The sequence below is a fragment of the Chlorocebus sabaeus genome, chromosome 24, assembly GCF_047675955.1.
Source record: "Chlorocebus sabaeus isolate Y175 chromosome 24, mChlSab1.0.hap1, whole genome shotgun sequence".
Classification (NCBI taxonomy): domain Eukaryota; kingdom Metazoa; phylum Chordata; class Mammalia; order Primates; family Cercopithecidae; genus Chlorocebus; species Chlorocebus sabaeus.
Genome location: NC_132927.1, coordinates 68800658 through 68819432, shown reverse-complemented (window position 1 = coordinate 68819432; position 18775 = coordinate 68800658). Strand labels below are relative to the sequence as shown.

General features: G+C 49.6%; 1 protein-coding gene across 2 annotated transcripts in view; it reads right to left on the bottom strand.

Moving 5' to 3' along the window:
- RIN3 (Ras and Rab interactor 3) overlaps window positions 1–10333 on the bottom strand; it is a 183932-nt gene extending 173599 nt beyond the window's left edge. The window contains exon 1 of one of the 2 annotated variants that reach the window (XM_007987638.3): window positions 9948–10333. In XM_007987638.3, coding sequence (XP_007985829.1) covers window positions 9948–9991 — 44 coding nt within the window. In that variant the 5' untranslated portion in view covers window positions 9992–10333. The remainder of the gene's footprint in view (window positions 1–9947) is intronic. The other variant, XM_007987637.3, reaches the window with a different exon arrangement.
- Between the last annotated feature and the right edge of the window lie 8442 nt (window positions 10334–18775).

Below are 18775 nucleotides of genomic sequence, written 5' to 3'. Positions count from 1 at the left end.
CGGGCATATAATCTGGTGCTACGCGACAGAGATAGAAAGCTCTTTGTGTTCATTAGAACTAAGCTTGTAAGTGATAGAAAATCTAAAATAAGAAATTAAAATAAGCAAGATAGTATGGCTGGGCACGGTGGCTCATGCCTGTAATCCCAGCACTTTGGGAGGCTGGGATAGGTGGATCACCTGAGGATAGGAGTTCAAGACCAGCCTGGCCAACACGGTGAAACGCCGTCTCTACTAGAAATAAAAAAACGAGCCAGGAGTGGCAGCAGGCACCTGTAATCCCAACTACTCGAGAGGCTGAGGCAGGAGAATCGCTTGAACCTGGGAGGCAGAGGTTGAGGTAAGCCGAGATCACCACTGCACTCCAGCCTGGGGGACAAGAGCAAAACTACATCTAAAAAATAAATAAATAAATAAATAAATAAATAAATAAATAAACAAACAAACAAACCAACAAGATAGTATGTATTCTTCTCATAAAAAAACTGGTAAGCAGTCTGTAGCTGGGATGATGGTCTAACATGTTTAGGACTCTTACTGTAATGTATTGTTGTTCCATCCTGCATAGCTTCCATGCTTAAGTGTGCCTCAGAATCCAAGATGGCTGCTTCAACTCCAGCCATCACGTCTGCATTTCAGGCAACAGGAAAGAGGAAAGGAGAGAAGGACACTCCACTTAAGGGGTTTTCCAAGCAGATGATACTCCCCACTTACATCTCACTGTCCTCAACTTAGTCATATGGCCACACCTAGCTGCAAGAAAATTGGGAAATGTTCAGCTAAAACTTATACCTAGCAAAAATTCAGGGGCCAATCAGCAGGCTCTGCTTCACTCCTGGACTCAAAGGCTCCAGGATGATGACAGATCTCAAGAAATGGTCCCTAAACCCTAGACCCGCGGAAGTTTTCAGGAGCTTCATTTAAAACAGAGGGGACTTGAAAAGAAGTCAAGATAGGCACATGAAATAACTCTGACCATTAAAATGATCATAATATGATGAGACCATCGAAGATGGCAGGTAGGCAACATAGGTCCACAACACAGCATGTAGCAATGTGTACCAGAGGTAACACTCAGTGAAAAAAGAACACAAGTTAACACGTACTTGCACCGGGTGCAGACTCAGATAAAAATGTTTGATGCTTTCAATTTCCCTATTTTGGGTATGTCTGCGTATAAACTTTTAAAGCCTATAATACATTTTTTGGAAAATCAATAGCATGTGCGCACGCGCGCACACACACACACACACACACCCCCCACATACATACAGGTAAGAGTCCCCCACTGGTCTCACAACCCAGAGTCAAGAACATCATCATCTCAGGTAACCCTGGCAACAACAGCGGGCGATAGAGATCAACTTTTGCCTAACAGAGGAAGGGGAAGAGGGTGCTCTGGCAGGTTCCGTTTCAGTGTCTTGCCCGGAAGAACAGAACTGTGGTCTTCACCACCATGGTAAAAGTCAAACTTGCCCACCCATAGCCAAGGGGGCCCCAACCACTTTTCCAGGCCCATCACACATGGAATCTTCTCCCTGCCCCCACCCCAGATTCTTAGGGCTGCCAGAAACAACGTGTCCTTTCCCACTCAGGGCGTTTCTCCTATCTGCAATACGCTTCTCGACATATGCTTGATTTCAGTGGTTAAAATCCTATGTATCCTTCAAGATCCAATTCAAATGCCACCTCTGTCAGGGAATCCTCCCTACTCACTCTGCACAGCCAACTGTAACAGAACCTCGGCAGCTTTTTATACAGTACCCTGTGCTTTAAATACGCACATATTTCTCTTACTTTCTGTGTTAGACCAGTTTGTGTCACTATAAAGGAATACCTGAGGCTGGGTAATTTATAAAGAAAAGAGATTTATTGGCAGGCTCGGTAGCTCACACCTGTAATCCCAGCACTTTGGGAGGCCGAGGCAGGCAGATCACAAGGTCAGGAGATCGAGACCATTCTTGCTAACATGGTGAAACCCCGTCTCTACTAAAAATACAAAAAATTAGCCAGGTGTGGTGGCGGGCACCTGTAGTCCCAGCTACTTGGAAGGCTGAGGCAGGAGAATGGCGTGAACCTGGGAGTCGGAGCTTGCAGTGAGCTGAGATCGCACCACTGCACTCTAGCCTGGGTGATAGAGCGAGACTCCATCTCAAAAAAAAAAAAAAAAAAAGAAAAGAAAAGAGGTTTATTTTGGCTCATGGTTCTGCAGGCTGTATGAGAAGTATGGTGCCAGCATCCACTCCTGGTGAGGTCTCAGGAAGCCTCCAATAATGGTAGAAGGGGAAGGGGGAGCAGGTGTGTCACATGGCAAGACAGAGCAAGAGGGAGAGAGCAGGGAGGTGCAAGGCTCTTTTAAACAACCAGATCTCATGTGAACTGAGAACTCACTCATTACTGTGAGGATGGCACCAAGTCATTCATGATGGATCTGCCCCCATGACCCAAACACCTCCCACCAGGCCCCACCTCCAACACTCAGGATCACATTTCAACATGAGATTTGGAGGGGATGAACATCCAAATCAAATCATTTTCCTTAGTAGATAAACTGGAAACTCCTAGGTGTTCAGGTGTTCAGTAAATAGATGGATTGATGGATGGAAGGATGGAAGGGTAGGTGTGTGGGTGGGTGGGTGGATGGATGGATAAATGGATGGATAGAAGGGTGGGAGGGTTGATAGGTTGATGGGTGGATAGGTAGATGGATGGATGGATGAAGGGTAGGTTGGTTGGTGGGTGGGTGGGTGGGTAGGTGGATGGGTAGATAAGTAGATGGATGGATGGATGGATGGTGAATAGAATGGATAGGTGGATGTCTGGATGACGATTAGGAGGATGGGTGAAGATAAATGAGAAGACATCCATTGTGAGAAGAATCCTTGAATATATTTTAGATGGATGCTCTGTCAAAAATGTCAAGAACAGAAAGAAGCAAGGATAATAAATGCTGTCACCAGGTGCCATCGGTAGAGAGATAAGTCCTTGCTTTGAACTGCTACATCCCTAGAGAAATTTACATTATCAGTCTGTGACATTGACTGAGATTAAGGAAGCTGGGAACACGGAGGTTAGGGGAAAAGGTCCCTGGTGACTTCTTTCTTGACAGCTTGTTCCCTTTAGCCAGAGATCATCAGATTGTGAATTTCAGATGCAAAGCCCTTTATTTCTTCAGTCTGCGGAGGCGGATGAAGAAGCACACGTATTGACCCACAGAACAATTTAGCTCTGGGAAACTTTGGAGGAGGAGAAGGCTTCTCTGCTACTGTTGGGGTGCCCTCTGTCCACCCCTCTCTCCAGCTTGTCTTTCAGAAAACAGGTTTTTGCATCAGTCCCTGACACCCCGTGTTGAACGTCAGTCGGGAGGTAAGGTGGCGTTTAGCATCTCTTAACTAGGGAATAAAAAGTTCTCAGCTTTGATAAAGACCCCAGAGTCAGGGGCAAAATGGAGGCCACCTTCTAGGAGAACCCCCCTTAGGGCAGCCCCTCGAGGATGGGCCCCACTCCCACTCCCCTCTACTGGAATCCTTGCTTCCCCACAGCTCCAGGCCTGTGTGCAGAGCCAGGCTCTGGGGCTCTCTCAGTCCCAGAAGGTGGGGATGCAAGCGCCATTACCCCATAGGATGTGGCCTGAGTGTGTGCCGTCACATCAAATACAGACAACAGGCCTTGACCACAACCACGGCCTAGGCCATTTCTGCTAAAAAGAGAACCGACATTTCATTGCAGGCTCGTTCATTCCATTAAACGTGTACTGGCTGAGATGGGGGCACCCCTGGGTATTACTGAGGTCAAATTGGGGCAGGGGGCTCTGCAGCCATGTTCAAAGCTTCTGACCATCAGCACTGTTTCTGCTTTGGAGGCAGTCCCTCCAACCCCTGCCCCGGTGGAGAGGAGACATGCCAAGGCCACACAGAGGCCCTACTGGCAGAAAAGTGAGAGGAGAGGACATGGTTGTGGCTTCCAGATTCTTCTATAAATGCTGATGCCACACAGATAGTAAGGCCTTCCCACTGCCCTGTGGATGCCAGTGTGAGGGAAGGCCTCCCGTGTACCCATCACTCCTCTCTTCTCCATCAAGGCCACGCTGGCAGGAGGGAGGGACTGGCTTCACTATACTATACTGTGTGTGGGGAGGGAGGCACACAGCATCAGGGCTGCCCTCACCTGCACAGGGACATGTTGGCTATCTCTGGGCAGCCCTGGGCAGGAAGACTGAGGCCTGGCAGAGAGCTCCCTCAGCCTGGCACCTGCCTCAACCTCCCTTGGTAGGGCCGCCCCTCAGACTCCAACCCTGACGGGGCAGTTTCACAGACGACCTCTAAACAGCCAGGCCCCCCACCCCCAGCTGCCTGTGATCTCCTCAGCACCTCCACAGCTCCCACAGCCGATGGCCAGGCAGGCTCCACCTCACCGGCCCAGCCACCCTCGAAAGGCTACTCCAGCTCTCCAGGGCTCCCCACCTGAGAAACCTTCCCAGCTTACTGTCCACTTGGCAAGAAGCCATGGGTCCTGCCCCAAAGTGGGCTCCCAAAACCAAATGTACTTTTTTCAAGACTAGGTTTTTCAAAATAAAACCACAGCAATAGCAAAAAGAAAAAGAAAAAGAAAAACCATTTCCTTCCAGGTTGCTTGGTCAGGGTAATGAGCCAGAAGTCTCCTGGATGGGTCTTCGTTTCTCGTGAAAGTGCCTGCATGTTCCATGGGCCACTTCAGCTCCAATGGGCACTTCGATCCCCTGAACGCTATTATTCTAGGACACCAGCTTCTGCTGCCTGCTAGCTGGTGACTCGGAGAGCCGCTGACTGTCAGAGCAAGCAGGGACCTTGAGAACATGGAGCTCTTTTCTCAGATGGGAAAATGAGGTCCAGAGAGAAGGGAGTGGCTTCCTAGAATAAAATCCTAAAATACTAGAGGGGACAGGACCCCAGATTCTCTAGCCCTACTGATGACCTACAACATGCAAGTCCCCACGCCTCTTCCAAACCAGCAAAGGACAGTTCTGCCTAAGAAAAGACATGTTGGCAGCCATGGCTGACGCTGATGCTGACCCCCGCCCCCAACACACACACACAGACCCCACCAACACACACACACAGCACACACACACACAGGCCACCCTTATTTTCCTAGTTTCTCAGTGGTCCAGAGACCCACATTTGGAACCTACTGGCGCCCCAGGGCTCCCCCAAGTCTGTACACCAAGCTATTCTCCATTCTTCCAGCTGAGACACAGTATCCAGGGCCGGCCTCTCCTTCCCCCATCCTTTCTCCCTGACAAGTATCAGGAGCACAGCTGGGGAGGATAAAATTAGGTGAGTCGGGGTCAAGCAGGGTCCCTACTCAATTGCCTGGGTGACCTCCTCTTTCCAGACTTGGAGAGGAGTGTGGTAGCCTTGTGGTGGGGGCCACCAGCTGCTGCAGAATGGAGTTGGGCTCCGAGTCCCCAAGCCCTGGGTCTTCCCCTACTTAGCCCCACCCTGTTATCTGGGTCACCTTGTAAACACCTCCAGAAATTCAGGGGCTCAAGGGACACGAAAGAAAAGGCTGTGCAGCCTTCAATCAGTGTGTCATTGGCCTTAAGCATTTATTGAGTGCCAAGTGCATGTGGGACACAAGGATATGGAACAAAAAGACCTGACCCCTTTCTTTGGAAGTTTGTAACTGAAGTAGGAAGTCATAAGATTAAAGAGGTTTTGGCTTCTTTCAAATCGCTAGGCAAACATGCGGTTCATGTGAAAAAGGCTATGAATATTCAAAAGGCAGGAATTTCTGTGAGCTGGCACGGATGGAAGGCTGCATGGAAGAGGTGAGCCCTGTGAAAAGGGCAGAAAGAACCTCACGGGCAAAGGCACAAGACCACAGACCAGCTCGGCACGTCGGGGAGGACAGAAGACATGAAGCTGTGCACCGGCTTCCAGCAGGGCTGGGCTGCGGCACGGAGGGCAGGACTTTCTTGAGGGACCTTTTAAATAGGACAGCATGTCACCTGAGGGCAATTAGGGGGCTATTGGGGGACACACCGCTTTCCCTGCCCGGCCTGAGAGTCCCTCTAGATTGATCGGCAACAAGCAAACCACGAGAAGGGCCCATTGTGGGGTAGGACGGAGGGGGAGATCCAGTTTGGTAAAGTCATTAAAGCTGTGATTTTCATTTTTGGCTCCAATCTTGGGGGAAAATATCCATGTTTCAGACATTCCTGGCGGGCAGGAGAAGTTCGACTTCCTGGTTCTCAGAATAAATGCTGGTTCGGGGCAATGGTTGTATCAACAGGACATTCTGGAGTTGTCCATTAGAGCAGCACCAACCAATTACCCAATAACAAGATGATAACACATGGCCCTCCACTCTCTTCTAAAGGTTACTCCCTAATAGGATCAGAGAGCAGGGGGCCAACAGGAAGTTAAGAGGCCTTGGGCGTCATTTACCCCATGTTAAGGCTCTTTCTGAGCACACAGATGCCCCCCAATCCCCTAGATGACCCAGACCCCCCAAGGATGGGGTTCTGTGGGCAGACCTCTTTATACTTTTGCCCCTCTTCTGTCAATCTCTCCCCAGCCAAAATTTGTCTTCCGTTTCCTCAACCCCTGTTATCTGATAACAGTCACTTTGTAAAGCAATGTGTGTCATGCACTTCTGGGTTTTGAAGGGTGCACTCCCCGCCCCACAAGCCCCTCCACCACACTTTCCCACCGCCCAAGCCTTTGCTCAGGCACTCCCCTCTTCCAAGCTGCCTCCCCTCTTCCTTGCTGCCCACCCAACTGTGCTCACTCATCACTACCTAGATGACACAGCTTGCCATGTCTTGCCATGACAGGTGGAATCTTCCAGGGGGTCACAGAGACAGAGTTTGTGGCCATCTGTCCCCCATTCTTTCCCTGTCTTTGCTCTGGCAAGGGACTGGGAGGCAACACAGACCACCTCAGACTCCTGTCTCCAAAATGGAGCTCCAGGGAGGCCTAAGGGGTTGGTGAAGGATCTGGGTGTCCTCCTTCAAATATCACGCCTCTCTCTGCTTCCAGCTGAGATAAGTTCCTGGTAGGTTTCCAGTTTTGATTTCTGTATCTCCTGAGTTAAAAGGCAGGAGCCCTGGGGCATTTTAAGCTTTTCACACTTGCTGCTTCAGTGAAGATCACGGATCAGGGACCCAGAGCCAGGATAGAGGGGCACCAAGGGGGTAGGGGAGATGAGGAGGGCCTCAGGGATAAATGTGCTGCGACTCCTTCATCCCAAGGGGACCCTACACCCCCAGACCCTTGCACTCCCTGCTGCTTCTCAGAGGATGTACTGGGGCTTCTCGTGGGGTGGGGGCAGGAGTGCAGGCTTGAGCTGGTGAAGTGACCCTTTGCTCTTGTGCACCAGAGCCTCTGTTAGGATCTGGAAAGGGCTAGGTCTCCTAAGTGCCAGTCAGGACCTCCAGGAACATTAGCTCTTTGAATCCAGGAAGCCAAGGTCAAGGGACAGAGCTGGAGCTGCAGGCTCACACCCTGAATCCATCACTGGCCCTGCTCTAGGTGGGCCCCACCCAGAAGAGCTCCCGTCTCAACCTGGACTGGATAAAGGGCTCCTCTTTAGGGCTCCAGCAGGACCCTTGCATTAGATCAGGCCAAGGCTCAGGAGTTACCACCACCTCCCCCAATACCAGGGAGCCCATTTCCCCTTTCCGAGTCTCCGGTTCCTCATTGTTGAATTAGGGGATTGATTAGGTCAGTGACAGCCACATTTTTTCGGGCAGTGGAATCCTTTTTCAAATGAAATCTTAAGCAGACCTTTAACATGGCAAAGATGTGAAAAGGTGACTGGTCTACTTGCCATGGTGGGGCTGCATGGGGGTGCCTGCTAGGTCTCTCCCTACCCCCTGAAAGCTACTGGCCTGAGTGGACTCTGAGAACCCACTCTCAGCAGACTACACACAGTTCGGCATCTGTCCCTGGAGCACTGGACCCTGGGCAGACAGAGCCCCACCAGAGTCATCCTCCACTCCTCTTTCCCTCCAATCCACCAGCAAATCCTCTACCCTTCAAAGCCCTTCCAACCCAAAAGGTCCTCCAAAACAAAGCCACGTTTTTAGCAACAAACCAATATTCATATAGCGCTAGAATGTACCAAGCACAGTTCTAAGCAGGCCTGAACAGATGCGCTTCCCCTAAGCTGCCTGGGGGCAGCTGCTTAGCTATGAACTCAGCCAGTCCACGAAACAATTCTACGTGGTGTGTGTTGCTAGTACCCCCAGTTTACAGGTGAGGCAGGGGCCGGGTCACTTGTCTGAGGTTACACATTTGGCAAATGGAGGGATCATACCTAACAAATGATAATAATGGTGATAATTATGATGAAGGGTTCACCCTATAGGCTAATGCATTCAACCCTTTCTGTGCATTTAGTCCTCAGAACAACTCTAAGGGGTAGTTACTATTATTTATCATTTTATTGATAAGTGAACCGAGATAGAGAGTTTAAATAACTGACCCAGTAATAGACAAAAAAAGACAAGAGGAAGTGGGTCACACCAGATCATCTCTGGGGAAAATGAGAAGTCGGTGAGGTCAGCAACCCTGGCCCCTCACCTCCCCTTCCTCCCTGAGAAACTCCTCTCCGGCTTCACCCTGCCATCTTGGGTGTGGCAGATACTCGCAAGTGGGTGTGAGGGTGGGGGGGTTCTTCCCCAACGAATTCCCAGTTCCTCCCACCGGACGGCATTTGTCTTTGCAGAGAAACCAGCATCCAGAATTTCAGGGCTGGCAGGAGGGAGGGAGAAGAAGGGAGACGTTCAGATCTAGATGAGCTTAAGGCCCCCTCGCAGTCTCTCCCAGCTGAGTGGGAGCCCGTCACCTCCAGCTGTGCCCCGGTTCAGGACTGCACAAGGTCCGCCCAATCTCCAGTTTCACAGAGCAGAGAACTGAGGGCCTGGGAGATGAGGTCACACGGCCAGGCCAGGGAGCGGCAGGGTGTCCATCAGAGAAGTAGGCCCGGGACTTTTAAACCAAAAAGCTGGGGATGGCTTCCCCAGACGCGCTCCTGGACACCCAGAGATAGGCTTTCCCCCGGAATCCGCCTCCAACCTGGCGTCTCTACAACACCTGAAGCTTCTCAGGACGCCCTCTGAGCTGGGCAAGGCAAGAAGACTTTCTCTCAGAGCCCAGCCCGGAGCAATGCCCGAGCTCGCGAGGTGGGGCTGGGGGCGACATGGAGGCGGAGCGGGGACTTAGCCACCAGGGACTCCTCTCCAAGTCAGTTCCCAAACCGTTCGGCGTCATGCATTCCACGCTGCGCCTTCTCCCTCGGGATCCCACAGCCCGCGCGCAGCCCGTGCGCCCTGGACCCTACCCAAGCACCAGGCTCGGCCACGGCCGGTGCGAAGGTCACTGTCTATGGCCAGGACAGAGGGGCGGGGGAAAAGGGCCCAGTGGACCCTCGGTCCAGGAGGGCCGGTCAGTTGTTGGGCCGCGGGCGCCCAAAGTTGCGGGGGTCCGGGTCTCCGACCCCACGCCCGGCTGGGCTCCGGTGCCCGAGGGCGCGCGCTGGGACTCGCAGAGCAGCGGGTGCAGCAGGCTGGCGGGGCCGGGACAGCGAATTTGTTTGCAAAGTTCAGGCGGGGCAGAAGCCGGGGAGGGGGCCGCGTCCACGCGGGCAGCCCCGGCTCTAACAGGTAGAGACGCACTCCCTTGTAATCCGTCCACCAGCAGCCTAAAGTGTGCACTGGATTCCCAGTGAAATGCCCTGCCTTGAAAGTTTAGCCGAGTCGTCGGGTCCAGCGGAGTCACCAGGGCCGCCCCCTGCCCCGCAGAACCGGGATCTGGCCTCGGCCACGGTGGGGGACCCGTCTCAGCCCGACACCCCCGAGGTCCCGCGCCCGGAGGACTCTCGGGGACAAGAAGTGGAGTGGGGCGGCCAGGATGGGGGCCGTGGAGACCGCAAGGGAGGAGTGGGCGGCTGCCCGGACTTACCCCGTGGGGTCCCCGCGCGCGGGCGCCCCGGCGTGTCGGATCATGCCGCCGGCAGCTCCGGGACGGGGAACGGAGGAGCTCAGGCGCCGGGCCGAGCGGAACGCGGAGTCCCGGGCGCCCGCATGTCCCTGGCTCTGGCCCTCGGGAAGGGCCGGGCCGCAGCTGCCGCCGCGCTCTGGGGCGCTCGCTCCCTTCTACTTCCTGTATCGGAGCGAGCGGGGCTTTCAGGAAGAGGCTGGCCTTGGTGGTCAAGGGTTTTTTTGTCAAAAGCCATTCGGCAGCGGCTCGCGGCCCAGAGCCCCCTGGGGCACACCGAGGACCCGGCGGCCGCGCCCCCGGGGCCGGGCCTGGGGGCGGGGGGTGCCGGGGCCGAGGCGCCGCGCGGGCGCCCAGCTTCGGGGTGCCGCCTCCGCGGGCTGGGGCTGGGGCTGGGGCGCGGGAGGTCCGCGGGGCTTCGGAGAGGGAAACTTAAGAGGAAAGTCTTCCACTCGGCGTGGGGCCGCGGGGAAGGAAGACAGCCTCCGCTTGTGCCAGTGCCGACCGCGGGCCGGCAGGTGGGGAGGCCCAGAGCCGGCGGGGAGCTCGCCCCACACGGAGCCACAGCCTTGCCCAAGGGAGCCTGGAAATCGTTCAAGGGCAGCCTCAGACCAGAGCCAGGGCGCCTCCTCCACATTCCTGACAGATCTGCACGCGCCTCCTCTTGGATGCTTCCCGTGACAAGGAGCTCACTCCTCAACAAGCCGGGCTGCTCATCCACCAAGCCTGGCATCTAATTCACCTGTGCCGGGTACCGCAGATGGAGAACACCGGCCAGCTTACACAAATGCAAAACCCACAGCAACCCCAGGTGGAACCGTGAGGCCTCTCTTTCTAAGTGCCTGGGTGCTCAAAAATGCCTCACAAGCCCAGTCTTTTCCCAGAGCATTTCCCAGAGTAAGCAGGACTGGACCCTATTAGGTCACCTCAGTCTCATGCAGGATTTCTTTACCTGGCCACTATTGACATTTGAGGCCGGCGAATGCTTTGTTATTGGGGTTGCCTTCTGCACTGCAGGAGGTTTAACGCTATCCATGGCCTCTCCATGATCCATAAATACCCATAGCATCAGCCTCTCTCTGTAACGACCAGAAATGTCTCTAGATATCACAAGTGTCCTCCGGGGGCAAAATCTTCCAGATCTAATACCTTCATTTTAGAGATAAGGAAACTGAGGCCTAGAGAGTGGAGGTGACTTGCTCAAGGCCACATGGCAAGTGAGGACCAGACAGTACTGAGCCCAGGGCTCTGGTGAAAAGATCCTCAGGCCTCTCTGCCCTGCTGCTCTCTCCTCACACCCTCCTCTCCCATCTTCCCTGGATTTCCACCAAATCAGCCTGCCAGAAGTTAGAAAGAAAAGAATCCACATCTGAGCATACACGAAAAGTCCAACCTCCCCCGTGGGATGTAAAATGGTGCAGCCACTTAGGAAAAGAGTCTGGCAGTTACTCAAAAAGTTAAACATCAAGTTAAGCATATGGCCCAGTAATTGCATTCCTAGTTATGTAGCCAAGAAAAATGAAAACGTGTTCATGCAAAAACTTATACGTGAGTGTTCATAGTAGTATTGTTCATACTAGCCAAAAGATGGAAACAATCTAATGTCATCAGTTGACAAATGTATAAACACAATGTGGTACATCCATACAGGGGGATATTATTAGGCCACGAAAAGGAATGAAGTACTGACACATGCTACACCATGCATAAACCTCAAAAACATTATGCTCATTGAAAAAAGCTGGTCACGAAGGACCACATTCCATTTATACGAAATGTCCAGTATAGGCAAGTCCAGAGAGACAGAAAGTACTCTAGTGGTTGTCAGAGGCTGGGGGAACAGAAGACCATGAGGAATGACTGCTAAGAGTTATGGGGTGATGAAAATGTTCTAAAATTGATTGTAGTGATGGTTGCACAACTCTGGCTACAGTAAAAACCATTGAATTGTATGCTGTAAGTGGGGGAATTGTACAGTATATAAATTATATTTCAATAAAGCTGTTATTTTTTTTAAGGGGGGAAAAAGTAAAGCCTCCAGGAGGCCACCCTGACTGCTCCAGCTCACACCCCTTTCCCCTCTGCCCAGATTCCTACAGGTTCCCTTCGTTAGGTCATAACCACCCCCCACTGACTTTTCCTCTCCTCCAGAGGCTAAATTATTTCCTCCTGGATGGGAATGAGTCATCTTCTCCGCCATCTCCCTCAACAGGGCTGTAACATGTTTCCAAGGGTTTCAAAGCCCTGTTTGAAAACATGGACTTTGAGGACAGACCCATGCGGCTTCTGGGTGGCCTTGAGCAAGTCTCTTCCCAAAGGCTCATCTTGCTCATCTATAAGCAATGAGTACAAATGAGATGGACAAGAAGACCCCTGCCTCCAGGGCCCCATTATTATTCCTTAGTTGTTTCTAAAACAAGTCTGCAGGCCACTCTCAGGCCTCCCTGGACCCCAGGGAAGCGGTCTATATAACTACTGCACCTAGAACAATCCTTCATCCCCGCCCAGGCTGATCTGAAAGGTTTCCTTCAGCTCCCTGGACCACTGCTGGGAAACGCAGGACAAGTCTCCCAAAGCCTGGCTTCCATGGGCCTAGCCCCAGTGCTCACCTGCTCTGAGAAGCCAGAATTCCTCAGGTGGACAGCAGATGGGGCCCCACCTTGACCCTGTTGCTGATAAATGACCATAGTGGAGACCAAGAATCTGAGCAGCCTCTTTTGGTTGTGGCCCATGGTGCACCTTGGCCAACCTTGCCCTCTGCTCTCTTCCTGGGTTCTCTTTTCATTCCCAAGTCCTCATGCTCTGAATTCCTGACCAATAAAATGGTTGCTGTTTGGGATATTTTGTTTGGCAAAAGTAGATCATCAGAAAACAGCTCATCTTGCGAGGGTTTCATCTTCTTCTGATCCCCAGCAAGGTTCTACGTGTCCATTCCCTCCATTTTAAAGATTTGGAGAAATCTTTAAAAGAGAGACAGACAGAGACAAGCTCTATTATTGCAAAATCAATTAGTGTCCTCAGGCCAGATGGTAATAAAACTGTCTGCCCTGACGGGGTAGGGTTGGGGTCAACTGGGAACCAGGCAAAAGGGACAGCCTCTTCTCTGTTCTCACCAACAGCTATCCAACAAGAATGAGGGCCTGAGCACCCAAGCCCTTACAATTTAAAAAATCTGGAATTTTTAATAAGAAAGTTTCTGATTTCTAAACTTTTTTCTTTTTTTTTGAGACGGAGTTTTACTCTGTTGCCCAGGCTGGAGTGCAGTGGCACCATCTCAGCTCACTGCAACCTCTGCCTCCCAGGTTCAAGTGATTCTCCTGCCTCAGCCTCCCGAGTAGCTGGGATTACAGGCACCTGCCACCAGGCCCAGCTGATTTTTGTATTTTTAGTAGAGACGGGGCTTCCCTCTCTTGGCTAGAATGGTCTCAAACTCCTGACCTCAGGTGATCGACCCACCTCTGCCTCCCAAAGTGCTGGGATTATAGACGTGAGCCACTGCACCACTGTGCCTGGCCCCGATTTCTAAACATTGTACTAGCTAAAGAAGCACCTCTGAGAGCCAGGTTGCCCCATGGGGGATGGCCTGGCATCTGCCTGGATCTTCCTGTTCTGAGATTCTGTGTGGCAGGAAGTGAATCCGACACAGGTGTAGGTGTGCCTTGTGGTCCCCACGGCTGGTCAGGGACTCCCCCAGTTCTGGAAGGGAGGGGGGCCCAGACAGACATGCTGGGGGTCTCTCCTATGGGACGATAGAGACCTTCTTCAGCATGGCTCTCTGGGATTCTGCCTCATTGTCCCGCCTCTGCAGGTCCCAGGCCTCTTTCCCTTCTCTACTGAGAGACCATCCTGCAGCTCCCAAGAGTACATGTTTCCATTGCAGCTGTGTAGAAACTGACCAGCACCTCAGCCCCAATTCCCAGTTCTCAGGAGGGGTAATCTCATGGACCCATCTTGGCTGTGAGGGGTGGGCAAACTCAGAGATAGGGTACTAAGTTGATGAGAAGACAAACAGCTTTCCAAACAGCCCCCAAACTATATTATTGGGGAGGCTTCTTGTCTGGTGTCCCGGCATCCCATTCCTCCTTGGCTAGCCCTACCCATCACTGGAGGCAGGAACTGGAGGCTTCCAAGTTCTTTCTCAGGGAACTTTTCCCTGCCCAGACAATCAGCTGCATTTGCTCATGGGACTCCGGGTTCTGTCCCTGAAGCCTGTCCCAACTGAAGTGCCCTATTAACCTGCACATGTTACACATTGCTAGACACTGTAGGATTCTCATATTTCAATTGTCCTTAGCATGGGTGCAAGCTCCTTGGGGGCAGGGAATACATTTCTCACCTCCCTTCAATATCAAGTAGAGGGTTCTGTAAACAGTAATAACCTCTTGCTGGCTAAATAAAAATGACTTGTAACTAAGGACAAAGGCTTCTCCATTTCTGAGTTTTGTTCCATTCTGATTGTTGCTGGATTGTGCTGTCAGAAGAGAAGTGAAATCAGGGCCAACAATGTTCTTAATTCATACAGTCTACAAAGTTACTGACACCACTGAGGCATTAGGAGGTCATGAAGTCCTGCTCTTGAGCAGTTTAGATGCTAGTGGGATGAATATGCCATAGGAAGACGCTCTTGGGTATTAAGTGACAGAAAACCGTAACTCTAAGTGGACTGAATACATAGGAAATAGATTACCTCATTTAACTCAAAGCCTAGAGACAGGGTGGTAGATTCATTATCTATTGCTGTGTAACAAATTAACCCCAACTTTCGTAGCTTACAATAACACACTTTTTTTTTTTTTGAGACAGAATCTCACTCTGTTGCCTAGGCTGGAGTGCAGTGGTACAATCTCGGCTTACTGCAACCTCCAGCTCCTGAATTCAAGCAATTCTCCTGCCTCAGTCTCCCAAGTATCTGGGACTACAGGTGTGTGTCACCACACCCAGCTAATCTTTGTATTTTCTAAGTAGAGATGAGGTTTCACCATGTTGGCCAGGCTGGTCTCGAACTCTTGACCTCAAGTGATCCTCCCATCTTGGCCTTCCGAAGTGCTGGGATTACAGGTGTAAGCCATGGCACCCGGCCTTAACACACATTTATTATCTCACAGTCTCTGTAAGTTAGGAGACTTGGCACATGTTGATGTTTGCCACTGCTTCAGGCTCTCTCTCAGAACTGCAATCAAGTTGCTGGCAAGGGCTGGAGTCTCATCTGAATGCTCAGCTGGGGAAGGATCTGCTTCCAAACTCACACGGTTGTTGGAAGGATTCAGTTCCTTGAGGGCTGCTGGACTGAGGGCCTCAGTTCCTTGCTGGCTATTGTCTTGAGGCCACCCTCACCTCCTTGCCATGTGGAAATCTCCAACATGACCACTTCCTTCATGAAAGTGTGCAGGCTGAGAAGGCAAAAGAGAGAGTGCAACATGCAAGTCTCAGTCTATATAACCATATCACAGACATGACATCCCAGTTCTATTGGTTAGGAGCAAGTTACAGGTGCTGTCCATACTCAAGGGAAGGGGATTATCAAAGGCCTGAAGACCAGGAGGCAGGAATAATTGGCAGCCCTCTTAGGAGCTGCCTATACAGCTGCTGGCTATAGGCAGGCTCCAGGTGCAAATCAATCAGAGACTTAATGTTGCCATCAATCACTCAGTGATTGATTTAGTCCCTCTTTGTATTCTGACCCCTTCAGTGCTGACTTCCTCCTAAGGCCAGTTCTCCTATGGTTCCAAGATAACTTACAGTGACAACCGGGATTGTGTTCCCTGGGTCCATCCTGTAGGAAGTCAGGAAAAGCCTCTCTCCTAAGCATGGAATAAAATTCCGTATAGTGTGATTGGTCAACATAGGTCACATCCCCACCCCAGTCAATAAGAGAATGTCATGCAATGGTTAGGTTAATTAGGATCTATGCCTGGTCCTGGGGCAAGAGTAACCTTCTCAGATCATACTGTGGAGGAGGTGAAACCTGATCAAAATTAAGATTCTATTGGGAAGGACGAAAAAAATGGATATTGGCATTAGAATAGAACATTGCCCACTACATTCATGTAGAAATGAAAAAAAAAAAAAAATCAAGGCCACTGCACATGAGGAAACTTTTGGGGTTGACTGATATCTTCATTATCTTGGTCATGGTAATGGTTTCGTGGGTCTATACATAGATCAAGACTTAGTAGATTTTACCCTTTAAACTTGGACAATTATCGTGTGTCAATTATACTTCAAAGAAACTGCTTTTTAAAAGTATGTCATGTCTTTAGTCATTATGTTGTAAAAAGCACAAAAAACTAAGAATATTGTCTTCCAGTTTTCAAAAACTACTGTCTTATTCTGCAGTAAAGTCATTCATATTGTTGATGAATGAATGAAGTTCTGACTTACATCTTTATTGTTTCCCTCTGATTGCACCCAGTTAGTATAAACAAAAATGTCTTCATTTACAACATTAATGTTATTCATCAATTGCAACCATAGGTTGGTTAGAGATACAAGAGTTTGGCAAAAATCAGTGAAAGCATTCTGTGAAAACCAGTTGGCTATGTGGAATTTATAGTAAAGAGTATTACATATTTTATTATTTAAAAAAACGAGGCCATGAGTTATAGAGATAATTTAAGTTGCTCTGATAATACCGTTCACAAACGTTCAGCATAAAAGAGTCATTTTTCATGGTTTTCTTTGCTTCCTCCCATTCTGTGAAGGACAGTCAGGGAGGCCTGAAGGAGGGAGGAGGTGGCCCTTGAATGGTCAAGTTGTGAATGTGCAAAGGAAAAGTTCTTGAAGGAAATTAAAGTGCTACTTCAGGGAACACACGAATGATAAGAAAGCAAAACGGCCTTATTGCTGAGTTGGAAAAAAGTTTGAGTGGTCTGGATAGAAGATCAAACCAGGCATAACAATCCCTTCAGCCAAAGCCTAGTCCAGAGCAAGGTCTTCACTCTCTTCTATTCTCTGAAGCCTGAGAGAGGCAAGGAAGCTGCGGAAGAGAAGTTTGAAGCTAGCAGAGGTTAGTTCATGAGGTTTAAGGAAATAAATCATCTCTATAACATAAAAGTACAAGGTGTGCAGATCACCAAGGGGTATTGGAAAAAAAAAAAATAAATAAATACAAAATAAAGTACAAGGTGAAAGAGCATGTGCTGATATAGAAGTTGCAGCAAGTTATCCAGAAGATCTAGCTAAGATCACTGAGGAAGATGACTACACTAAACAACAGGTTTTCAGTGGAGACACAACAGCTTTCTAGTGGAAGAAAATGCTATCTAGGACTTTCATAGCTGGAGAGGAGAAGTCAATGCCTGGTTTCAAAGCTTCAGAGGACAGGCTGAACTCTCTTGTTAAGGGCTAATGCAACTGGTCACTTTAAGTTGAAGCCAATGATCATTTGCCATTTTTTAAATCCTCAGGCTCTTAAGAATTATACTAAATCAACTTTTCCTAGAAATGAAATAACACTTCATTATTTCTGTAAATGAAATAACAAGGCTTGAATGACAGCACATCTGGTTTACCAGATGAAAATTTAAACCCACTGTTGAGACCTACTGCAGAGAAGAAAAAGATTCTTCTCAAAATATGACTGCTCACTGACAATGCACCTGATCACCTATGAGCTCTGATGAAGATATATAAAGAGATTAATGTTGTTTTCATGCCTGCTAACACCAACATTCATTCTTCAGCCCATGGACCAAGGAGTAATTTAGACTTTCAAGTCTTATAATTTAAGAAATACATTTCCTAAGGCTATAGCTGCCACATATAGTGATTCCTCTGATGGATCTGGGCAAAGTAAATTGAAAACCTTCTGGAAAGGACTCACCATTCTAGATGCCATTAAGAACATTTATGATTCATGGGAGAAGGTCAAAATATCAATACTAACAGGAGTGTGAAAGAAGTTGATTACAACCCTCGTAGATGACTTTGAGGGGTTCAAGACTTCAGTGGAGGAAGTCATTGCAGATGTGGTGGGAATAGCAAGAGAACTAGAATTACACGGGCATCCTGAAGATGTGACTGAATTGCTGCAATCTCATAAAACGAATGGATGAGGATTTGCTTCTTATGGATGAGCAAAGAAAGTGGTTTCTTGAGATAGAATCTACTCCTGGTGAAGACACTGTGAACATTGTTGAAATGACAACAAAAGATTTATAATATTCTGTAAACTTAGTTGATGAAGCAGCAGCTGGGTTTGAGAGAATGGACTCTAATTTTGACACCAGTTCTGCAGTGGGTAAAATGCCATCAAGCAGCATTGCACGCTACAGAGAAATCTTTTATGAAAGGAAGAGTCATTCGATGCAGCAAACGTTATTCTGGTCTAATTTTAGGAAATTGCCATAGCCTTTAGCAACCACCACCCTGATCTGTCAGCAGCCATCGACATCAAGGCAAGACCCTCTACCAGAAAAAAGACTCAGATGATCATCAGCATTTTTTAGCAATAAAGCATATTGCATACCTTAATTATAAGGTATGCACATTTGTTTCACATAATAGATATACTGCTATTGCACACTTAATAGACTACAGTATAAACATAACTTTTATATGTACTGGGAAACCAAAAAAAAAAATACATATAACTTGCACAATGAAGTGATATTCGGTGTATTGAAGTGGTCTGGAACTGAACCACCATCGAACCTGCAATGTCTCCGAGGTATGCCTGCACTGCCTAGGAAAGCTTAAGTGCCTACCATTGAGAGGTGCTGCAATTGCTAATCATTGTTAATCCTGCTCGCCTGCCTTTTGCTTGGAGGACCAGGACTGCCTGTGACACTTCC